This window comes from Oncorhynchus gorbuscha, linkage group LG12, assembly GCF_021184085.1.
Source record: "Oncorhynchus gorbuscha isolate QuinsamMale2020 ecotype Even-year linkage group LG12, OgorEven_v1.0, whole genome shotgun sequence".
Taxonomy (NCBI): Eukaryota; Metazoa; Chordata; class Actinopteri; order Salmoniformes; family Salmonidae; genus Oncorhynchus; species Oncorhynchus gorbuscha.
The window spans coordinates 15047857-15069692 of record NC_060184.1 but is presented as its reverse complement, the minus strand read 5'-3'; the positions used below and the strand labels follow the sequence as shown (position 1 = coordinate 15069692).

At 43.4% G+C, this 21836-nt stretch overlaps 1 protein-coding gene across 1 annotated transcript; it reads right to left on the bottom strand.

Moving 5' to 3' along the window:
- Nucleotides 1-1466: 1466 nt before the first annotated feature.
- opn8c (opsin 8, group member c) lies at nucleotides 1467-11789 on the bottom strand. Its single transcript, XM_046293118.1, has 4 exons — nucleotides 11669-11789; nucleotides 8154-8447; nucleotides 3528-3859; nucleotides 1467-2070 (listed from the first exon to the last, which is right to left on the bottom strand). The coding sequence occupies exons 1-4, from the start codon at nucleotides 11787-11789 to the stop codon at nucleotides 1714-1716; spliced, it is 1104 nt and encodes a 367-aa protein (XP_046149074.1). The 3' UTR covers nucleotides 1467-1713.
- Nucleotides 11790-21836: the final 10047 nt, after the last annotated feature.

Below are 21836 nucleotides of genomic sequence, written 5' to 3'. Positions count from 1 at the left end.
CAATGCTACCTTATATAATGTTACTTACCCTACATTATTCATCTCATATGCATACGTATATACTGTACTCTATATCATCGACTGCATCCTTATGTAATACATGTATCACTAGCCACTTTAACTATGCCACTTTGTTTACTTTGTCTACATACTCATCTCATATGTATATACTGTACTCGATACCATCTACTGTATGCTGCCCTGTACCATCACTCATTCATATATCCTTATGTACATATTCTTTATCCCCTTACACTGTGTATAAGACAGTAGTTTTGGAATTGTTAGTTAGATTATTTGTTGGTTATTACTGCATTGTCGGAACTAGAGGCACAAGCATTTCGCTACACTCGCATTAACATCTGCTAACCATGTGTATGTGACAAATAAAATTGTATTTTATTTGATATAGACAGAGAAAGCAAGCCAGCTGGTGGACAAGATTAATACATAAACCATTGATTTCATGTTGTTTTCATTACAATTTAGGTATTCTTATAAATCCACTTAGGCCTGAAATGCTATTAAGAATTGGCGAATTTGAGTTTTTACAAGACAAAAATGTTTTTACTCGTTGTTCTCATCTTGTACTCTAGTCCAGTGCTGTCTGTGTGTTACCATAACATTATGCTGAGCTCTTCCTATTGGCTGGGAGTCTTTGCTGGCCTCTTCCTGGTTCTGTGGCCTCAGCTCTTTGTCTCTGGTCTCACTGGCCCTCCTATGGTAGCACCCTGTCACTGCTTCTGCGGAAGGATCAACGTACTTCCCGTGTACTTCCTGTACTGCTCTCAGAAGTCTCACAGGGAATCCCAAACCAGCCCCTTCCCCCCTACCAACTCACTGGGAGGGCCTTCCAATGTAATGTGCTGCTGACAAAACTTTGAGGGTGGCTTTAAGTGGCAAGGGGATTAAATAAACTCATCAACTTCAGGATACACATGACTTAAATGGTGTAATTCATGTTCCACATTTAAATAACAAAACAAGCATGAAATTCAAATGAACAAATTCCCCTTGTCATTTTACAGTAACAGTCAAACATTTAATTTGGGAGATATTGAATTTGTTACATGTGTCAAATCTCGAAATCAGACACAAACCAAATGCACATGGCATATATAGTGAACAAACATATAAACGCAACATGTAACTTGCTGGCTCAGTTAAAGTGGCTAATGAGCCCTTACACCTTCAATCCTTTTCACTCCCTTAGCTGTCAGACACTTGTGCATATTGTGGAGGCACATGTAAACGTGTAAATGGAGGGCTGAGGGATGAGGGGAAGGGACTGATTTGTGATTCAGCCTCAGTCTCAGGAGCACCAACCCCGATTCACTTTTCAACTTATAGCAAACCTATTGCAGAGTCCACTCCCCTCTCATTCTCATCATCCAATCAGTGTTCAGGTGGGAATGGGAAGGAACTATTAGACAGGTGCCAGTGCTTGACTTGACTTAGGTGCAGGTCCTCATTTTGGGTGCCAATACTGTTCATATTTAGTTTCAAGAACTCCACAATACTTTTGAGTTCATATTCTATAAGAGGAACAGGAGCTCAAGCAGTAGAACATTTGAGGTGACGGTGCTCAGCTCCGGTGAGCTCCTGCCCAAGTCAAGCACAGGACAGGTCTATGGTCCACAGCCAAGGGGGTCACTCTGATCTTGGACACTCAGCAGGAGATCGCCCCAAAGTGTGCTCCCCGTGTCCTTGCTGCTATTCCTCCCCTAGGACTCCCCCTCCAGACATCCCCAGCTCCTGGAGCTGGATCTGGATGGGATGTGGCCCCCCGGGGAGTCCCTCCTGGCCCATGGCAGAGCGGACCCCCACACGGTTCCTGGCTAACCGGGGACAGAAGGAGCGCAACAGGCAGCGCAGCTCCTGACGGAAGGCCTTGTTGAAGTAGAAGTAGATGAAGGGGTTGTAGATGTGGGAGCTCTTGGCGAACAGTGCGGGGAACACGAAGCCCCCAGGCGCCATGTACCTGTTGTCCTTATGGAAGATGAAGAGGAAGGAGACAACGGCGTAGGGAGCCCAGGCCGTCACAAAGCCGAGGCTGATGCAGAAGAACATCTGAGGGGGACGACAGAGACATTATGTTGTGTCCAATATCTAGACCCAAATCCATACATTATTTGCTAAATTTAACTTTTTACCCCCAAATGGTAGTTACAGTCTTGTCCCATCGTTGTAACTCCCATACAAACTCGGGAGAGGCGAAGGTCGAGAGCCATGCGTCCTCCGAAACACGACCCCGCCAAGCAGCACAGCTTCTTGACACACTGATCACTTAACCCAGAAGCCAGCCACACCAATGTGTTGGAGGAAACACTGTACAGTTGGCGACCAAAGTCAGTGTGCAGGCTCCCGGCCTGCCACAAGGAGTTACTAGAGCGCGATGGGACAAGGACATCCCAGCCGGCCAAACCCTCCCCTAACCCAGACGATGCTGGGCCAATTGTGCGTCGCCTCATGGTTCTCCTGGTCAACCCCGGCTGCGACACAGCCTGGGATCGAACCCAGGTCTGTAGTGATGCCTCTAGCGCTGCGATGCAGTACCTTACACCGCTGCACCACTTGGGAGGCCTAAATCCAACTATATCTCGTAAACTCTCATACAATAACTGGTATCATTGGGTAGATTCAAATCTACAGTATGTACTTAGGCCAACTCGTTCAACATTAGAGTTGGCTTCTGTATATGGAGCTAATTCAAGCCTACCTAATGACACCACTAGTACTGACTTCTGTACTTCTGTACTGCAGCCCAAAAATGGCATACGTGCCTTGGGCTGCATTGACACAGGCAGCCCAATTCAGATTTGTTTTAAATCTGCTCTTTTGCCCATAATTGGGCTTTCTATTTTGTGTTGTGTTTTCTTATAACGTGTCCTTTTTTTGTGATACTTTCAACTCATCCCGTGGTATAAGCACATTCTTCACTGTTTTATACCACCTCAAATGAATGTCACTTTACTTAAGGTGTATGTGCACACTCTATAAGGAAATATTACATGGTTATGACGCACGTCATTCCATTCAATGTAATAATGTGACACAGAGGATAAATGACATAACACCCTGTTATAACAGCTGGTATGTAGACTCTTACATAGCATGTAATAACATATGACATAAGAGGTCATCCAGACTGTATAATGCCAGAGCATACGACAGGATGAACAGATCTGTTTAACAATTTTTTGGTTACTACATGTGTTATTTCTAGTTTTAATGTCTTCACTATTATTCTACAATGTAGAAAATAGTAAAAATAAAGAAAAACCCTGGAATGAGTAGATGTGTCCAAACTTTTGACTGGTACTGTATGTGAAAACCTACCAAATATAAAGATACCATGTTCACTGTGACAGAAGGTAAAAGTTCTATCTAGCGCTGCAGTAAGCTCTACATCCGCTCTCCCTGAGTGAAAGGCGTATGCACTGTGACAGACAGTCCTCCGCTAAGTCAGAGAAGTTCAGGCACATTACCGTGGTTCCTCCTTCAGCATGACATAAAACCCTTCTCACCATGGAGAGACGTTTTTCGGCATGGCGCAGGTTGGTCCGGATCCCCCGGGCTGACAAGGCGTAGGTGAAATGATAGACTTTATAGAGGATCTGGATCTGGGACGTCACGATGAGCAGGACGGGCACCAGCATGAAACAAGAGAAGGAACAGATGACGTAGAAGGCGTCTTTAAAGGAGGTGTGGTAGCTGTGCCAGGCGATGGTACAGGACAGGCCGTAGGGCTCGGGGACGTACTCGCCCCAGCCGAACAAGGGGAAGGAGGACCAGACGGCGGCGATTAGCCACGAGGCACAGCACACCAGCCGGATGTTGGCACCATCCAGCCAGACTGCTGCAAGGAAAGAGACATCCCATCGCCTGGTTATATTCTTAAAGGGAGGGTGACATCTGGGATTGTCATTGTGTTTGGATGATTCAGTGATTAATCAGTGTTTGATGTGGGCCAGAACACACCAGTACTGAGTACCGCACCTCAAATTCTCTACTGCTTGAATACATTGAATACCTGTCTTATAGAATATTTGCTTAAAAATATTGCAGTTATGGCACATAAATGTAAAGTCCATGGGCAAATAAGGCCATTTCTCCAAAATAAATGCTATGTGGTCTCCATTGATCTGACACATAGATGGTAATTACAGAACCTCAATCGATCTCACAGGGATGAGAAGACTGACTGATGACTAACCTGTCCCGTGGCATTATTCCCCTCATCTCCTGTCCTAATCCACACCTGATCCCAGTACTCAGGGCTGAGCACCCTACTCGTCTCTAACAATTAACACAGGAGAGCGGAAAGCCCTGCTACTAGTTAATTGGAGAGACAAAGAGAGAGAGGGAGAGAGAAAAATAGAGAGGTGTGTGTGAGAGAGTGAGAGAGAGAGAGGTGCGAGAGAGCGAGAGTTGCGAGAGAGCGAGAGAGAGATTTATTTTTATTTTTATGTAATCTTTATTTAACTAGGCAAGACAGCTAAAAACAAATTATTATTACAATGATGGCCTACCACAGCAAAACCCGGACGACGCCGGGCCAATTGTGCGCTGCCAAGCCAATTATGCTCCGCCAAATGGGACTTTCAATCACAGCTGGATGTAAACCACGGACTGCAGTGCCTTAGACTGCTGTGCCACTCAGGAGCCACTGGGCATACAGACGGACGGACGGACGGACGGACGGACAGACAGACACGCACACATACACACACAAACACAAAGTGAGAGCGAGACCCCCCCAGATTGACTAGGCTCTACTCACCATAAACCAGGCTGCCCCCCCCAAATAGACTAGGCTCTACTCACCATAGACCAGGCTGCCCATCCCCCCTCCAGATAGACTAGTCTCTACTCACCATAGACTGGGCTCTACTCATCATAGACCAAGCTGCCCCCCTCCAAATAGACTAGGCCCTACTCACCATAGACCAGGCTGCCCCCCAAAATAGACTAGGTTCTACTCACCATAGACCAGGCTGCCCCCCTCCAAATAGACTGGGCTCTACTCACCATAGACCAAGCTGTCCTCCCCTCCAACTAGACTAGGCCCTACTCACCATAGACCAGGCTGCCGCCCAAAAATAGACTATGCTCTACTCACCATATACCAGGCTGCCCCCCCCCCAGATAGACTAGGCTCTACTCACCATAGACTAGCCCCCCTCCAAATAGACTAGGCTCTACTCACCATAGACCAGGCTGCCCCCTCCCCCAAAAATAGACTAGGCTCTACTCACCATAGACCAGGCTGCCCCCTTCCCAGATAGACTAGGCTCTACTCACCATAGACCAGGCTGCCCCCTTCCCAGATAGACAAGGCTCTACTCACCCTGCCCCCCCGCCCTCCCCCAAATAGACTAGGCTCTACTCACCATAGACCAGGCTGCCCACCCCCCCCACCCCCTCCAGATAGACTATTCTCTACCCACCATAGACTGGGCTCTACTCACCATAGACCAAGCTGCCCCCCTCCAAATAGACTGGGCTCTACTCACCATGGACCAAGCTGTCCTCCCCTCCAACTAGACTAGGCTCTACTCACCATAGACCAGGCTGCCCCCCAGATAGACTAGGCTCTACGCACCATAGACTAGCCTGCCCCCCCCCAAATAGACTAGGCTCTACTCACCATAGACCAGGCTGCCCCCCCCCCAGATAGACTAGGCTCCACTCACCATAGACTAGGCTGCCCCCCAGATAGACAAGGCTCTACTCACCATAGACCCGGCTGCCCCCCGCCCTCCCCCAAATAGACTAGGCTCTACTCACCATAGACCAGGCTGCCCATCCCCCCACCCCCTCCAGATAGACTATTCTCTACCCTGCTCCCCCAAAATAGACTGGGCTCTACTCACCATAGACCAAGCTGCCCCCCCCTCCAAATAGACTGGGCTCTACTCACCATAGACCAAGCTGTCCTCCCCTCCAACTAGACTAGGCCCTACTCACCATAGACCAGGCTGCCGCCCAAAAATAAACTATGCTCTACTCACCATATACCAGGCTCCCCCCCAGATAGACTAGGCTCTACTCACCATAGACTAGCCTGCCCCCCTCCAAATAGACTAGGCTCTACTCACCATAGACCAGGCTGCCCCCCCCCCAAAAGATAGACTAGGCTCCACTCACCATAGACCAGGCTGCCCCCTTCCCAGATAGACAAGGCTCTACTCACCATAGACCCGGCTGCCCCCCCGCCCTCCCCCAAATAGACTAGGCTCTACTCACCATAGACCAGGCCACCCCCCACCCCCCAGATAGACTAGGCTCTACTCACCATAAACCAGGCTGCCCCCCCCAAATAGACTAGGCTCTACTCACCATAGACCAGGCTGCCCATTCCCCCCCAGATAGACTAGGCTCTACTCATCATAGACCAGGCTGCCCCCCTCCAAATAGACTGGGCTCTACTCACCATAGACCAAGCTGCCCCCCCCTCCAGATAGACTAGGCCCTACTCACCATAGACCAGGCTGCCCCCCACCCCAAAATAGACTAGGCTCTACTCACCATAGACCAGGCTGCCCCCCCTCCTCCCCAAAATAGACGAGGCTCTAATCACCATAGACTAGCCCCCCTCCAAATAGACTAGGCTCTACTCACCATAGACCAGGCTGCCCCCCCCTCCCCAAAAAATAGACTAGGCTCTACTCACCATAGACCAGGCTGCCCTCCCACCAGATAGACTAGGCTATACTCACCATAGACCAGGCTGCCTCCCCCAGATAGACTAGGCTCTACTCACCATAAACCAGGCTGCCCCCCCCAAATAGACTAGGCTCTACTCACCATAGACCAGGCTGCCCATCCCCCCTCCAGATAGACTAGTCTCTACTCACCATAGACTGGGCTCTACTCATCATAGACCAGGCTGCCCCCCAAAAATAGACTAGGCTCTACTCACCATAGACCAGGATGCCCCCCCCCCAAATAGACTGGGCTCTACTCACCATAGACCAAGCTGTCCTCCTCCAACTAGACTAGGCTCTAATCACCATAGACCAGGCTGCCCCCCTCCCCAGATAGACAAGGCTCTCCTCACCATAGACCAGGCTGCCCCCCCCCTCCCCCAAATAGACTAGGCTCTACTCACCATAGACCAGGCTGCCCTCCCAAATAGACTAGGCTCTACTCACCATAGACCAGGCTGCCCATTCCCCCCCCAGATAGACTAGGCTCTACTCACCATAAACCAGGCTGCCCCCCCCAAATAGACTAGGCCCTACTCACCATAGACCAGGCTGTCCCCCCCCAAAATAGACTAGGCTCTACTCACCATAGACCAGGCTGCACCCCCCCCAAATAGACTGGGCTCTACTCACCATAGACCAAGCTGTCCCCCCTCCCCCAGATAGACTAGTCTCTACTCACCATAGACTGGGCTCTACTCACCATAGACCAAGCTGCCCCCCTCCAAATAGACTAGGCCCTACTCACCATAGACCAGGCTGCCCATTCCCCCCCCAAAATAGACTAGGCTCTACTCACCATAGACCAGGCTGCCCCCCTCCAAATAGACTGGGCTCTACTCACCATAGACCAAGCTGTCCTCCCCTCCAACTAGACTAGGCCTACTCACCATAGACCAGGCTGCCGCCCAAAAATAGACTGGGCTCTACTCACCATATACCAGGCTGTCCTCCCCCCAGATAGACTAGGCTCTACTCACCATAGACCAGGCTGCACCCCCCTCCAAATAGACTGGGCTCTACTCACCATAGACCAAGCTGTCCTCCCCTCCAAATATACTAGGCTCTACTCACCATAGACCAGGCTGCACCCCCCTCCAAATAGACTGGGCTCTACTCACCATAGACCAAGCTGTCCTCCCCTCCAAATAGACTAGGCTCTACTCACCATAGACCAGGCTGCACTCACCCCCTCCAAATAGACTGGGCTCTACTCACCATAGACCAAGCTGTCCCCCCTCCAAATAGACTAGGCTCTACTCACCATAGACCAGGCTGCCCCCTCCAAATAGACTAGGCTCTACTCACCATAGACCAGGCTGCCCCCTCCAAATAGACTAGGCTCTACTCACCATAGACCAGGCTGCCCCCCTCCAAATAGACTAGGCTCTACTCACCATAGACCAGGCTGCCCCTCCTCCAAATAGACTAGGCTCTACTCACCATAGACCAGGTTATAGAATGTTTTCAGATAGCGGATCACGCTGATGGCGGCGATGGTGAACATGCCGCACAGGCCGAATACATAGCAGCCCAGACCGTAGTAGACGCACGTGACGTGGTGCCCCAGCCAGGCATGATTAAACGATGACAGAATGGACAGCGGGTAGAAACAGATACAACATAGGAAATCCACCACGGCCAGGTTGACGCAGAGGAGCTCTGAACCCACCATCTTCTTCCTCCGTCGGAAGGAGATGACCAGCACCAGGCCGTTGCCGAGGACGGACAGAAGCACTGGTTGGAAGAGAGACAAGAAAGGGGAAACAAAGAATCTCTATAGAGATGGGAGAAGAGAGTGTTGATTGATATGGTCTGTCGTTGGATTGTTTTTCATGAATGGTTTTTGCATTTTCTTGTGTATTTCCTATTGTGTCATTTGTTGTGTACATTCTGACATTCTGATACATTCTGACATTGTAATTTCTCATGGTAGTCTGAATATATACTGTAAGATCTGGTGCAATAACCACAGGTATCTTCGAAAATAAAGTTTCCTCAAGCAGTGATCAGAATGGATCCTGAATATAACCTGTCTGAAATATTAAACCAACACTTCCATGTATTACACCTGACATTATATAAGACCTACAGTATCATGTTCCTGTAAGACAGATACCAGTCACCGGATGACCGTTCTACTGTTAAGGTGTTTGGCTGGCAATCACAGCTAACCCCCTGTGGTGTGTTCATTCAATATGTAAACATCACAGAGGAGGTGTGAGAAATAATTCTGCTGGACACAGAGGGAATACACCACTAAGGAACCACTGAGCCACGAGTCACCGTGGATAGAGAGTGATGGATTTCCTGAAATAGCAGCTGTTCCAGGCAATAAGGCATTCAGGTGACTCAAAATACTAACCTATGTCTGCAATAACATGTGTCCGTAATACTGAAATGGAGTAGGCCCGTACAACAAACACATGAACTACTGAACTCTAAAAGAAGAAAACTTTGATAGTCTTATTGTAGAAACAGAAATCACAAACTGTCAGATATTCCAATAGAGGTACAAATAACACCCCTGAGCTCATAATAATGGCTGGAACAGAGCGAATGGAATGGCATCAAACACATGGAAACCACGCTCCAGCCATTACCATGAGACCGTCCTCCCCAAATAAGGTGCCACCAACCTCCTGTGGCTGACACAGAGACAAATGAAAGGATGATGAAAAGATGAAGAAAATCTGGTCCCAAAAACATTTTTGCAATGACGAGTGACATGGAGTTGGCATGATAGCTGAAACAGACTTGGAGGAAAACTCACATCAAAAATATCATTTTGACTCATTTGGATTTAAAAAACACTATGTAACAAAATAAATAAACATTTGGTCACAAACAAATGCTATGCCCATTCCTGAGTGTATTTACAAACCAAGCATCATGTCTGTTTAATTTTACAGGTGGACACAGAACCTCAGGTGAGAGGAAATACAATACACTTAGTGAACTGTAATATCGTTGAGACCACATTTTACTAGGTATAGCCATCTATAACACTACAGTTGACACATGTTCTAAAAATACCATGAAATATTGATATTTCTATAAAGTGTCAATTGTAGTGATATAGAGTGCAAAGTATTCAGACCCTTTGCTATGATACTCAAAATTGAGCTCAGGTGCATCCTGTTTCCATTGATCATCCTTGAGATGTTTCTACAACTTCATTGGAGTCCACCTGTGGTAAATTCAATTGATTGAACGTGATTTGGAAAGGCACACACCTGTCTATATAAGGTCCCACAGTTAAAAGTGCATGTCAGAGCAAAAACCGAGCCATGGAGTCGAACGAATTGTCCGTATAGCTCCGAGACAGTATTTTATTTTATTTATTTAGCCTTTATTTAACCAGGTAAACCAGTTGAGAACAAGTTCTCATTAACAACTGCGACCTGGTCAAGATAAAGCAAAGCAGTGTAGAAGAGTAGGGAGGTAAGGCAATAAATAGGCCGTAACGGCAAAATAATGACAATTTCGCAAATAAACACTGGAGTGATAGATGTGCAGAAGATGAATGCGCAAGTAGAGATACTGGGGTGCAAAGGAGAATAAAAAAATAAATATAATAAATAACAATATGGGGATGAGGTAGTTGGATGGGCTATTTACAGATGGGCTATGTACAGGTGCAATGATCTGTAAGCTGCTCTGATAGCTGATGCTTAAAGTTAGTGAGGGAGATATGAGTTGATAGGAAGCCGATTCTAGATTTAATTTTGGATTGGAGATGCTTAATAAGAGTCTGGAAGGAGAGTTTACAGTCTAACCAGACACCGAGGTATTTGTAGTTGTCCGCATAGTAGAGTAAAGCTCCATCATTCTTAAAGGAAGAAGTTTGGAACCACCAAGACTCTTCCCATAGCTGGCCACCCGGCCAAACTGAGCAATCAGGGGAGAAGGGCCTTGGTCAGGGAGGTGACCAAGAACCCGATGGTCACTCTGACAGAGCTCCAGAGTTCCTCTGTGGAGATGGGAGAACCTTCCAGAAGTCCAACCATCTCTGCAGCACTCCACCAATCAGGCCTTTATGGTAGAGTGGACAGGCGGAAGCAAACCCGTAGTAAAAGACACATGACAGCCCGCTTGGAGTTTACATAAATAATCAGGATCGAGGGATGATGAACTGAGCAAAGTACAGAAAGATCTTTGATGAGATCCTGCCCCAGAGCACTCAGGACTTCAGACTGGACAACGACTCTAAGCACACAGCCAAGACAACGCGAGATAGCGAGGGTTGTGCAGCAACCCTCCATATCCAACATGACAGAGCTTGAGAGGTTCTGCAGAGAAGAATTGGAGAAACTCCCCAAATACAGGTGTGCCAAGTTGTAGCTTCATACCCAAGAAGACTCGAGGCTGTAATCACTGCCAAAGGTGCTTCAACAAAGTACTTAATAAAGGGTCTGAATAAATGTGATATTTCAGTTTTTTAAAATACATTTGCACACACAAAAAATCTACCTGTTTTTGTTTTGTCATTATGGGGTATTGTGTGTAGATTGATAAGAGAAAATTTAATCCATTTTAGAGTAAGGCAGTAACGTAACAACATGTTTAAAAAGTAAATAGGTCTGAATCCTTTCCGAATGCAGTATACTGTATGTAGGTGGCTATACATAGTACTGTGGATTACTTACATACCACAAATAAGATACATTAAATATTTTAAAACATGAATAAAGTCTGTGAAACAAACATTTCAAATATTTTACACATAAATCTGTATGATTTACTATTGTCCACAAAGTCGTTAATATCATGTATTGCGCACGGTTCCTTCTAAAGTCTAATTTGTAGGAAGAGCCTGACCACGAAAATATATATTTTTTATAACATGTGCTATAAATCTCAATCAACTAGGCATCAACATCAGCGTGTCTATATTCTAGGATACATTTTTTCTAGATGATCAGATATGAAAGTGATAATAACGAAGTCCAACTCACCGATTGACAGGATTGTAAATCCCACACCTATATCAGCACCAGGTGCGAGTTTGGAGGAGAAAATAGAGACCGTCCGGTTCCCACACACATCTGTGCGTTCTGACAAATTCAGGGAGATCATTTTGGATACAAATTCAGGAAAAGGAAAATCACCTCACTTTTGAATCCGACTCAACATTTACAAGCCAGCAAAAGCAAATATTCGTGGCACTGGATCACATGTTCGTGTCAGTCATCTCGTGTTTAGCATAAAGTGAAATGTCCTACACTCGCGCCATCAGTTATCATGTGTATTCTCTTCTAGTCGCTATCTCCGAAGAGACCAATAATGACGGGATTATTTGGTCAAACTCAGACAGATGTTTTCTCTGAAGCCTGTGGAGTTGCAGCCTGGTCTCATAGTAAATGTAAAACCGGGACCATCATATTAGTGTGATATACTTAAGGCTGGGTGGATGGGTGGGTGTACAACACGAAAGGTTGCGTGTTTGAATCTCATCAGTGACAACTTTAGCATTTTAGCTAATTAGCAACTTTTCACTTACTTTTAGCTACTTTGTAACTACTTAGCATGTTAGCTATCCCTTACCCTAACCTATACCCTTTTAGTTAAAGCTTCCCCTAACCGTAACCAGCTAGCCACCTAGCTAATGTTAGCCACAACAAATTGGAATTCTTACATATATCTTTTGCAAGATATCATACAAATTGTCATTCGTAACATATCATACGGAATGGATGATGGACATCTACAAATTAATACATATCAAACGAAACGTAACATATCATACTAAATGGAGGTCGTCGGATTTACATACAGAATAATACAAAATGCTCTGCAGGTTGCAGCAGACTGACCATATACCTTGGACTGCTCTATACGGTGCCTTTATTCTCTGTGTTGAATCATACAGCTATAGATACACTGTACCTTCTAGCTAAAGACAGACTATTTTGGGTGTGTGACTCATTATTTTTATATATATATATACAAAAAAAAAATTCACCTTTATTTAACCAGGTAGGCTAGTTGAGAACAAGTTCTCATTGCGACCTGGCCAAGATAAAGCAAAGCATTTCGGCACATACAACAACGCAGAGTTACACATGAAATAAACAAACATACAGTCAGTAATACAGTAGAAATGTCTATATACAGTGTGTGCAAATGAGGTAAGATAGGCAATAAATAGGCCATGGTGGCGAAGTAATTACAATATAGCAATTAAACACTGGAATGGTAGACCCATTACTCAGGTGCACAGCATGCACTTTATCCAATTATCTTCATATGAAGTCTTGAAAACTTTTCCCGTGTATATAAATAATTGCTGTATGCTTATCAATCATGTTCAGATTCAGACTCTACTTTATTTCACTTTTTGACAAGAAATGTAATTGATAAACATCCTACCACAATAAATTAGGTCCTTTACCCCTTTTACACTTTATAATAAGCATTTTTGGGTGTAATAAAGGGTAAATCTGGAGTTGCGACATCAATTTTTGGACATACAGCCCCTTCAGAAGGTATTCACACATTTAATTGTAATATTTTGTCAACGATCTATACAAATTCTAATATTTGTAAAATAAAAATAAAAGAGCTTTCATTGTCTGTTTATATGTCCTGACTTGGTGTGCAAGGTGAATACTTTAAGAACGGCCCATGTTCTGAATCCTGTTGCTGTACATTTCAAAAGTGCTGAACAAATAGTTATATTGACTATGTCCGTCCTAGCTCGCTCATTAATGTCTTAATTGAAATTACGCATCGCCTCATATCCGCTTGTCGTCCCTTTATGCCACAGTTTGTACATCTCAATTGTCAGTAGAAAACATATTTGTTTAAGCAAGTCAGCCATATCAGCTACAGCTGAAGTCGGAAGTTTACATACACCTTAGCCAAATACATTTAAACTCAGTTTTTCCCAATTCCTGACATTTAATACTAGTTAAAATTCCCTGTTTTAGGTCAGTTAGGATCACAACTTTATTTTAAGAATGTGAAATGTCAGAATAATAGTAGAGAGAATGTCACGCCTTGGTCTTAGTATTTTGTGTTTTCTTTGATTATTTGTTCAGGCCAGGGTGTGACATGGGTTTATTGTATTGTCGTATTGTTTTTTTTGTAGGCATTGGGATTGTGGTTGATTAGGGGTGTGTCTAGTATTGGTTTGGCTGCCTGAGGCGGTTCTCAATCAGAGTCAGGTGATTCTCGTTGTCTCTGATTGGGAACCGTATTTAGGTAGCCTGGGTTTCACTGTGTATTTTGTGGGTGATTGTTCCTGTCTCTGTGTAGTGTTCACCAGATAGGCTGTAATAGGTTTTCACGTTCCGTTTGTTGTTTTGTATTTGTATAAGTTATTTCATGTATCGCGATTCATTTATTAAAGACATGAGTAACCACCACGCTGCATTTCGGTCCGACTCTCTTTCGACAAACGAAGAACGCCGTTACAGAGAATGTCAAGTTGGTCATAACGAGGAGACCAAGGCGCAGCGTGAGATGAATACATTCTTCTTTATTTAAACGAAGAACACTAAGCAAACTAACAAAATAACAAAACGAACGTGAAGCTATAACACGAGTGCTGACATGCAACTACACATAGACAATACAAAAACAAAACCAACCACCCGTGTCACACCCTGACCTAACCAAAATAATAAAGAAAACAAAGATAACTAAGGTCAGGGCGTGACAGAGAATGATTTATTTCAGCTTTTATTTCTTTCATCACATTCCCAGTGGGTCAAAAATGTACATACACTTAATTAGTATTTGGTAGCATTGCATTTAAATTGTTTAACTTGGGTCAAACGTTTTGGGTAGCCTTCCACAAGCTTCCCACAATAAATTGGGTGAATTTTGGCCCATTCCTCCTGACAGAGCTTGTGTAACTGAGTCTGGTTGGTAGGCCTCCTTGCTCGCACAAGCTTTTTTCAGTTCTGCCCGCAAATTTTCTATAGGATTGAGGTCAGGGCCTTGTGATGGCCACTCCAATACCTTGACTTTTTTGTCCTTAAGCCATTTTTCCACAATTTTGGAAGTATGCTTGGGGTCATTGTCCATTTGGAAGACCATGCTTTAACTTCCTGACTGATGTCTTGAGATGTTGCTTCAATATATCCACATAATTTTTCTCCCTCATGATGCCATTGATTTTGTGAAGTGCATCAGTCCCTCCTGCAGCAAAGCAACCCCACAACATGATGCTTCCACCCCTGTACTTCACGGTTGGGAGGATGTTCTTTGGCTTGCAAGCCTCCCCCTTTTTCCTTCAAACATAACAATGGTCATTATGGCAAACAGTTCTATTTTAGTTTCATTAGACCAGAGGACATTTCTCCAAAAAGTACGATCTTTGTCCCCATGTGCAGTTGCAAACCGTAGTCTGGCTGTTTTATGGCGGTTTTGGAGCAGTGGCTTCTTCCTTGCTGAGTGGCCTTTCAAGTTATGTCGATATAGGACTCGTTTTACTGTGGATATAGATACTTTTGTGACCTGTTTCCTCCAGCATCTTCACAAGGTCCTTTGCTGTTGTTCTGAGATTGATTTGCACTTTTCGCACCAAAGTAGGTTCATTTCTAGGAGACAGAACACGTCTCCTTCCTGAGCGGTATGACGGCTGTGTGGTCCTATGGTGTTTTGCTTGCGTACTGTTGTTTGTACAGATGAACGCGGTACCTTCAGGCATTTGGAAATTGCTCCCAAGGATGAACTAGAATTGTGGAGGTCTGCATTTTTTTTTGTGGAGGTCTTGGCTGATTTCTTTAGATTTTTCCATGATGTCAAGCAAAGAGGCAGTGAATTTGAAGGTAGGCCTTGAAATACATCCACAGGCTATCAGAATCTTCTAAAGCCATGAAATAATTTTCTGGAATTTTCCAAGCTGTTTAAAGGCAGAGTCAACTTAGTGTATGTAAACTTCTGACCCACTGGTATTGTGATACAGTGAATTATAAGTGAAATAATATGTCTGTAAACAAATGTTGGAAAAATGACTTGTGTCATGCACAAAGTAGATGTCCTAACCGTAAGTGTAAGTGTGACCTAAGTGTATGTAAACTTCCGACTTCAACTGTATGTTTTTTTAAAGTCAGTAAATGACGTTGAATGAACTGTTTCACTGCCAGACAAGGTGCTGCTGATAGCCAGGTATAGCAATGGTAAGGATTCACTCCATTTATGGGGAAGTCTAAGAGCTTTCCACACCTGGATTGTGCAACATTTGCCCACTATTATTTTCAAAATTCTTCAAGCTCTGTCAAATTGGTTGTTGATCATTGCTAGAAAACCCTTTTCAGATTTTACCATAGATTTTCAGCAGATTTAAGTCAAAACTGAAACTTGGCTACTTACTGTAGGAACATTCACTGTCTTCTTGGTAAGCAACTCCAGTGTATTGTCCTGCTGAAAGGTGAATTTATCACCCAGTGTCAGGTGGATAGCAGGCAGAACCAGGTTTTACTCTAGGATTTTGAATGTGCGTAGCTCCATTTGTTTTTTTAATCCTGAAAAACCCTCAAGTCCTTAATGATTAAAAGCATACCCATAACATGATCAAATCAAATCAACTTTTATTTGTCACATACACATGGTTAGCAGATGTTAATGCGAGTGTAGCGAAATGCTTGTGCTTCTAGTTCCGACAATGCAGTAATTACCAACAAGTAATCTAACTAACAATTCCAAAACTACTGCTTTATACACAGTGTAAGGGGGTAAAGAATATGTACATAAGGATATATGAATGAGTGATGGTACAGAGCAGCATAGGCAAGATACAGTAGATGGTATCGAGTATGTATTGTCTACACATATGAGATGAGTGTGTAGACAAAGTGGCATAGTTAAAGTGGCTAGTGATTCATGTATTACATAAGGATGCAGTCGATGATATAGAGTACAGTATATACGTATGCATATGAGATTAATAATGTAGGGTCAGTAACATTATATAAGGTAGCATTGTTTAAAGTGGCTAGTGATATATTTACATAATTTCCCATCAATTCCCATTATTAAAGTGGCTGGAGTTGAGTCAGTGTCAGTGTCAGTGTGTTGGCAGCAGCCACTCAATGTTAGTGGTGGCTGTTTAACAGTCTGATGGCCTTGAGATAGAAGCTGTTTTTCAGTCTCTCGGTCCCAGCTTTGATGCACCTGTACTGACCTCGCCTTCTGGATGATAGCAGGGTGAACAGGCAGTGGCTCGGGTGGTTGATGTCCTTGATGATCTTTATGGCCTTCCTGTAACATCGGGTGGTGTAGGTGTCCTGGAGGGCAGGTAGTTTGCCCACGGTGATGCGTTGTGCAGACCTCACTACCCTCTGGAGAGCCTTACGGTTGTGGGCGGAGCAGTTGCCGTACCAGGCGGTGATACAGCCCGCCAGGATGCTCTCGATTGTGCATCTGTAGAAGTTTGTGAGTGCTTTTGGTGACAAGCCAAATTTCTTCAGCCTCCTGAGGTTGAAGAGGCGCTGCTGCGCCTTCTTCACGATGCTGTCTGTGTGAGTGGACCAATTCAGTTTGTCTGTGATGTGCATGCCGAGGAACTTAAAACTTGCTACCCTCTCCACTACTGTTCCATCGATGTGGATAGGGGGGTGTTCCCTCTGCTGTTTCCTGAAGTCCACAATCATCTCCTTAGTTTTGTTGACGTTGAGTGTGAGGTTATTTTCCTGACACCACACTCCGAGGGCCCTCACCTCCTCCCTGTAGGCCGTCTCGTCGTTGTTGGTAATCAAACCTACCACTGTTGTGTCGTCCGCAAACTTGATGATTGAGTTGGAGGCGTGCATGGCTACGCAGTCGTGGGTGAACAGGGAGTACAGGAGAGGGCTCAGAACGCACCCTTGTGGGGCCCCAGTGTTGAGGATCAGCGGGTGGAGATGTTGTTGCCTACCCTCACCACCTGGGGGCGGCCCGTGATGAAACCACCACTATGCTTGACAATATGGAGAGTGGTACTCAGTAATGTGTTGTATTGCATTTGCTTTGTTTTCAGGACGAAAAGTTAATTTCTTTACCACATTTGTGGCAGTGTTACTTTAGTGCCTTGTTGAAAACAGGATGTTTTGGAATATTTTATTCTGTACAGGCTTCCTTCTTTTCACTCTGTCAATAAGGTTAGTATTGTGGAGTAACTACAATGTTGTTGATCCATCCTCAGTTTTTTTCCTATCACAGCCATTCTGTCAGTGTTTAAAAGTCGCCATTGCCCTCAGTGAAATCCTTCCTCTCCGGCAACTGAGTTAGGAAGGACGCTTGTATCTTTGTAGTGACTAGGTTTATTGATACATCATCCAGAGTGTAATTGTGCACTTTACCATGCGCAAAGGGATATTCAATGTCTGTTTTTTTTGTTTTGTTTAACCCACCTACCAATGGAAAACCTCCTTGGTCTTTGTGGTTAAATCTGTGTTTAAAATTCACTGATCGACTGAGGGACCTTACAGATAATTGTGTATGTGGGCTACAAAAATGAGATAGTCATTATAAAATCATGTTAAAACTATTATGAGACTCACTTAGATAATTAATTTGATGATACAGCAGTAGCAATACAAGGATATAACATCTATAGAAAAGACAGAAATGCCATATCCCTGTAATGCTTAGAGAAGATCTTATGTCAAGTGTTATTGAAGTGTTGTGGTTGCAGGTTGACTTGGCACATCTTTATTTTAATTGAACCTTCATTTAACCAGGCAAGTCAGTTAAGAACAAAATCTTAATTACAACGACGGCCTAGGAACAGTGGGTTAACTGCCTTGTTCAGGGGCAGAACGACATATTTTTACCTTGTCAGCTCGGGATTCAATCAAGCAACCTTTCGGTTACTAGTCCAACCCTCTAACCACAAGGCTACCTGTCACACCGAGATCGAAATACTTTTGCGGTGTTGCTATAGGCCACCAACTGCGAAGAGTCAAATGCTTGATAATGTATGTGATGCTAACAGATAGGTCTACTTTCTTGGGGACCTGAATATTGACTGGTTTTCATCAAGCTGTCTGCTCAAGAGGAAGCTTCTTACTGTAACCAGTGCCTGTAATCTGGTTCAGGTTATTCATCAACATACCAGGGTGTTTACAAACACTACAGGAACAAGATCATCCACATGTATCGATCACATTTTGACTAATACTGTATAACTTTGTTCTAAAGCTGTATCTGCACCCATTGAATGCAGTGATCACAATATAGTGGCTATATCCAGGCAAGAGAAAGTTTGTAGGCCCAACAGCTGGGCCTAAAATAGTGTATGGGCCCCAAATAGTGTATAAGAGATCATACAAATTATTTTGCTGTGACTCTTTTGTGGATGATGTTACAAATATTTGTTGGTCTGACGTGATTACAGTTTTTCTCTACTCAAAAATCTAAACACAAAACAGCTAATTTCCCCAAACCCCACAGACACTTTGCAAAATGAAACACAGCAATGCAAATCATGTACTCCCTGCTCAAAACAGAACTCTGCATACTAATGAGTCAGACACACACATCAAATTAATTTAACTTAGTGACAACCGAGATCACACTGATAACATATTCAAAACACTACTATCAGAACCTATTTCAGTGTAAAGACTAAGCTTTTGTTGTTATATTGTATGTTGTTTGTGTGTACTCAAACAAGAAAGGAACACAAATGGAAACATTTTAGTTGTATATTTTAACATGACTCAATACATTTCAGCTTTTCTTTTTTTATTTCATTTTGAAAAACATAATTCCACTTAGACATTATGGGGTATTGTGTGTAGGCCAGTGACCAAAAAAACATCTAAATTGAATTAATTTCAATTCAAGCTGTAACAAAAAAATAATGGACAAAATGAAGGGGTGTGAATACTTTTTGAAGGCACTGTATGTTATTGAGCTAACGTGCACTAATGTGATTAGCATGACGTTGTAAGTAACAAGAACATTTCCCAGGACATAGGCATGTCTTATATGGGCAGAAAGCTCAAATGATTGTTAATCTAACTGTACTGTCCAATTTACAGTAGCTATTACAGTGAAATAATACCATGCTATTGTTTGTGGAGAGTGCACAGTTATGTACTTAAATGTACCAATAAACCAATTAGGCACATTTCGGCAGACTTGATAGCACATTTTGAACAGTAATGCAATGGTTTATTAGATCAGTCTAAAATGTTGCACATACACTGCTGCCATGTAGTGGCCAAAATCTAAATTGCGCCAAGACTCCTAAGTCATATTATGGCCTTTCTCCTGCATTTCAAAGACGGAACAAAAAAATACATAGAAAACACCTGTTTTTTCTTTGTATTATTTTTCTACCAGATCTAATGTGTTATATTCTCCCACATTAAAGCAACATTTCCACAAACTTCAAAGTATTTCCTTTCAAATGGTATCAAGAATATGCATATCCTTGCTTCAGGTCCTGAGCTACAGGTAGTTAGATTTAGGTGTGTCATTTTAGCTGAAAATTGAAAAAAAAGTGTTAAATCCTGAAGAGGTTTTGCATCATGAGCTTAGTTCAAGTGTCGTCTCCCATCAGAACCCAAAATATAAGCTTATTCATCTCCAATGTTTGTAAATAAAACACAGTACAGCCTCAAAATATGTATAAAACTATAATGTTGATGGTCAGTCCTTGCATCCATAGATCTGTCTATGAATTTGAGAGTAGTTACATTTCTCCAGCCGCAACCTGCTCTTTAATTACTTGTTACTTTTATTTCTTATTCTATTATATATATATTTTTAAATTATTTTAAAAAACTGCATTGTTGGCTAGGGGCTCGTAAGTAAGCATTTCCCTGTAAGGTCTACACCTGTATTCGGCACATGTGACTAATAACATTCGATTTGATATTGATTTGAACCCTCTGCTTTTTACCAAAAAAAAGTGGCGGGAGGGTGCTTTGTTATTGTTTCAACTCTGGATTGCCCCTTTAAATCTTCACTCTAAAAACTTTAAAAAAAGAAATAATTGTTATAGATTACATCCCAACCACTGAGGATACTGTTGCTATCAAGACATCCCAGATTTCAATTTGTAAGGCCATACAGTATACATTTAATGAAATGCCCCTCGACACTTTTCTAATTTAGCAAAAAAATCTCAGGCTCAGCCTCAGGCTTCCAGCAAAGAGATATACACAACTTCCTCACAGATTATGCCTAGGCTAAGAGGCTAACATCTCTTGATTGGTGTTGAACTAAGGTTGCTATAGTATTTTAAGAGGGTATACTACATTTAAAAACAAATATTTGCTTGCTCGCCTCAACTTTTTCTAAATAAAACTTGAACGCCCCAATACATTTAAAAAATATTTTCATTTTAAATGTGGCGGTTATGTAGAAGATCAGAGGGGAAAATTCCAAAGTTAATAGGAAACTTTAAGGCAATCAAATGTTAAACCTGTGCTGGGTTTGAATACTTTGAAAATATTCTATCAGATCCGCGCATAGAGAATGATAGAGGCCTCTATTGGACAAAAGGCAATATTAGCATGGGCAGCGCCATTGAGGGCTTCCACCATTTTAATGTGGTCAACTGGGTGAGACTTCCAACTTCATTGGCTGATCCCTCCTGGTGACCCTTTTGGTGTCATGTCCAACTGGGTCATCAGGATGGATCAGCCAATAGTCAAGAAAATTGAGTACTTCAAAATGGCATAGCCTAAATGGTGCTGCCCATGCGGTCACAGAGGCTATAATGCAGTGGTTCCAAATTCCGGTCCTCGAGTACACCCAACAGCACACATTTTTGTTGTAGCCCCAGACAAACGTGCCTGATTTAACTCATTGAGGGCCTGATGATTAGTTGACAAGTTTAATCAGGTGTGCTGTTCCAGAACTACAATCTCCCTCACCAACTTCAAACATCTGCTATCTGAGCAGCTAACCAATCGCTGCAGCTGTACATAGTCTATCGGTAAATAGCCCACACAATTTTACCTACCTCATCCCCATACTGTTAATATTTATTTACTTTTATGCACACCAATATCTCTACTTGTACATGACCATCTGATCATTTATCACTCCAGTGTTAATCTGCAAAATTGTAATTATTTGCCTACCTCCTCATGCCTTTTGCACACAATGTATATAGACTCCCCTTTTTTTTCTACTGTGTTATTGACTTGTTTATAGTTTACTCCATGTGTAACTCTG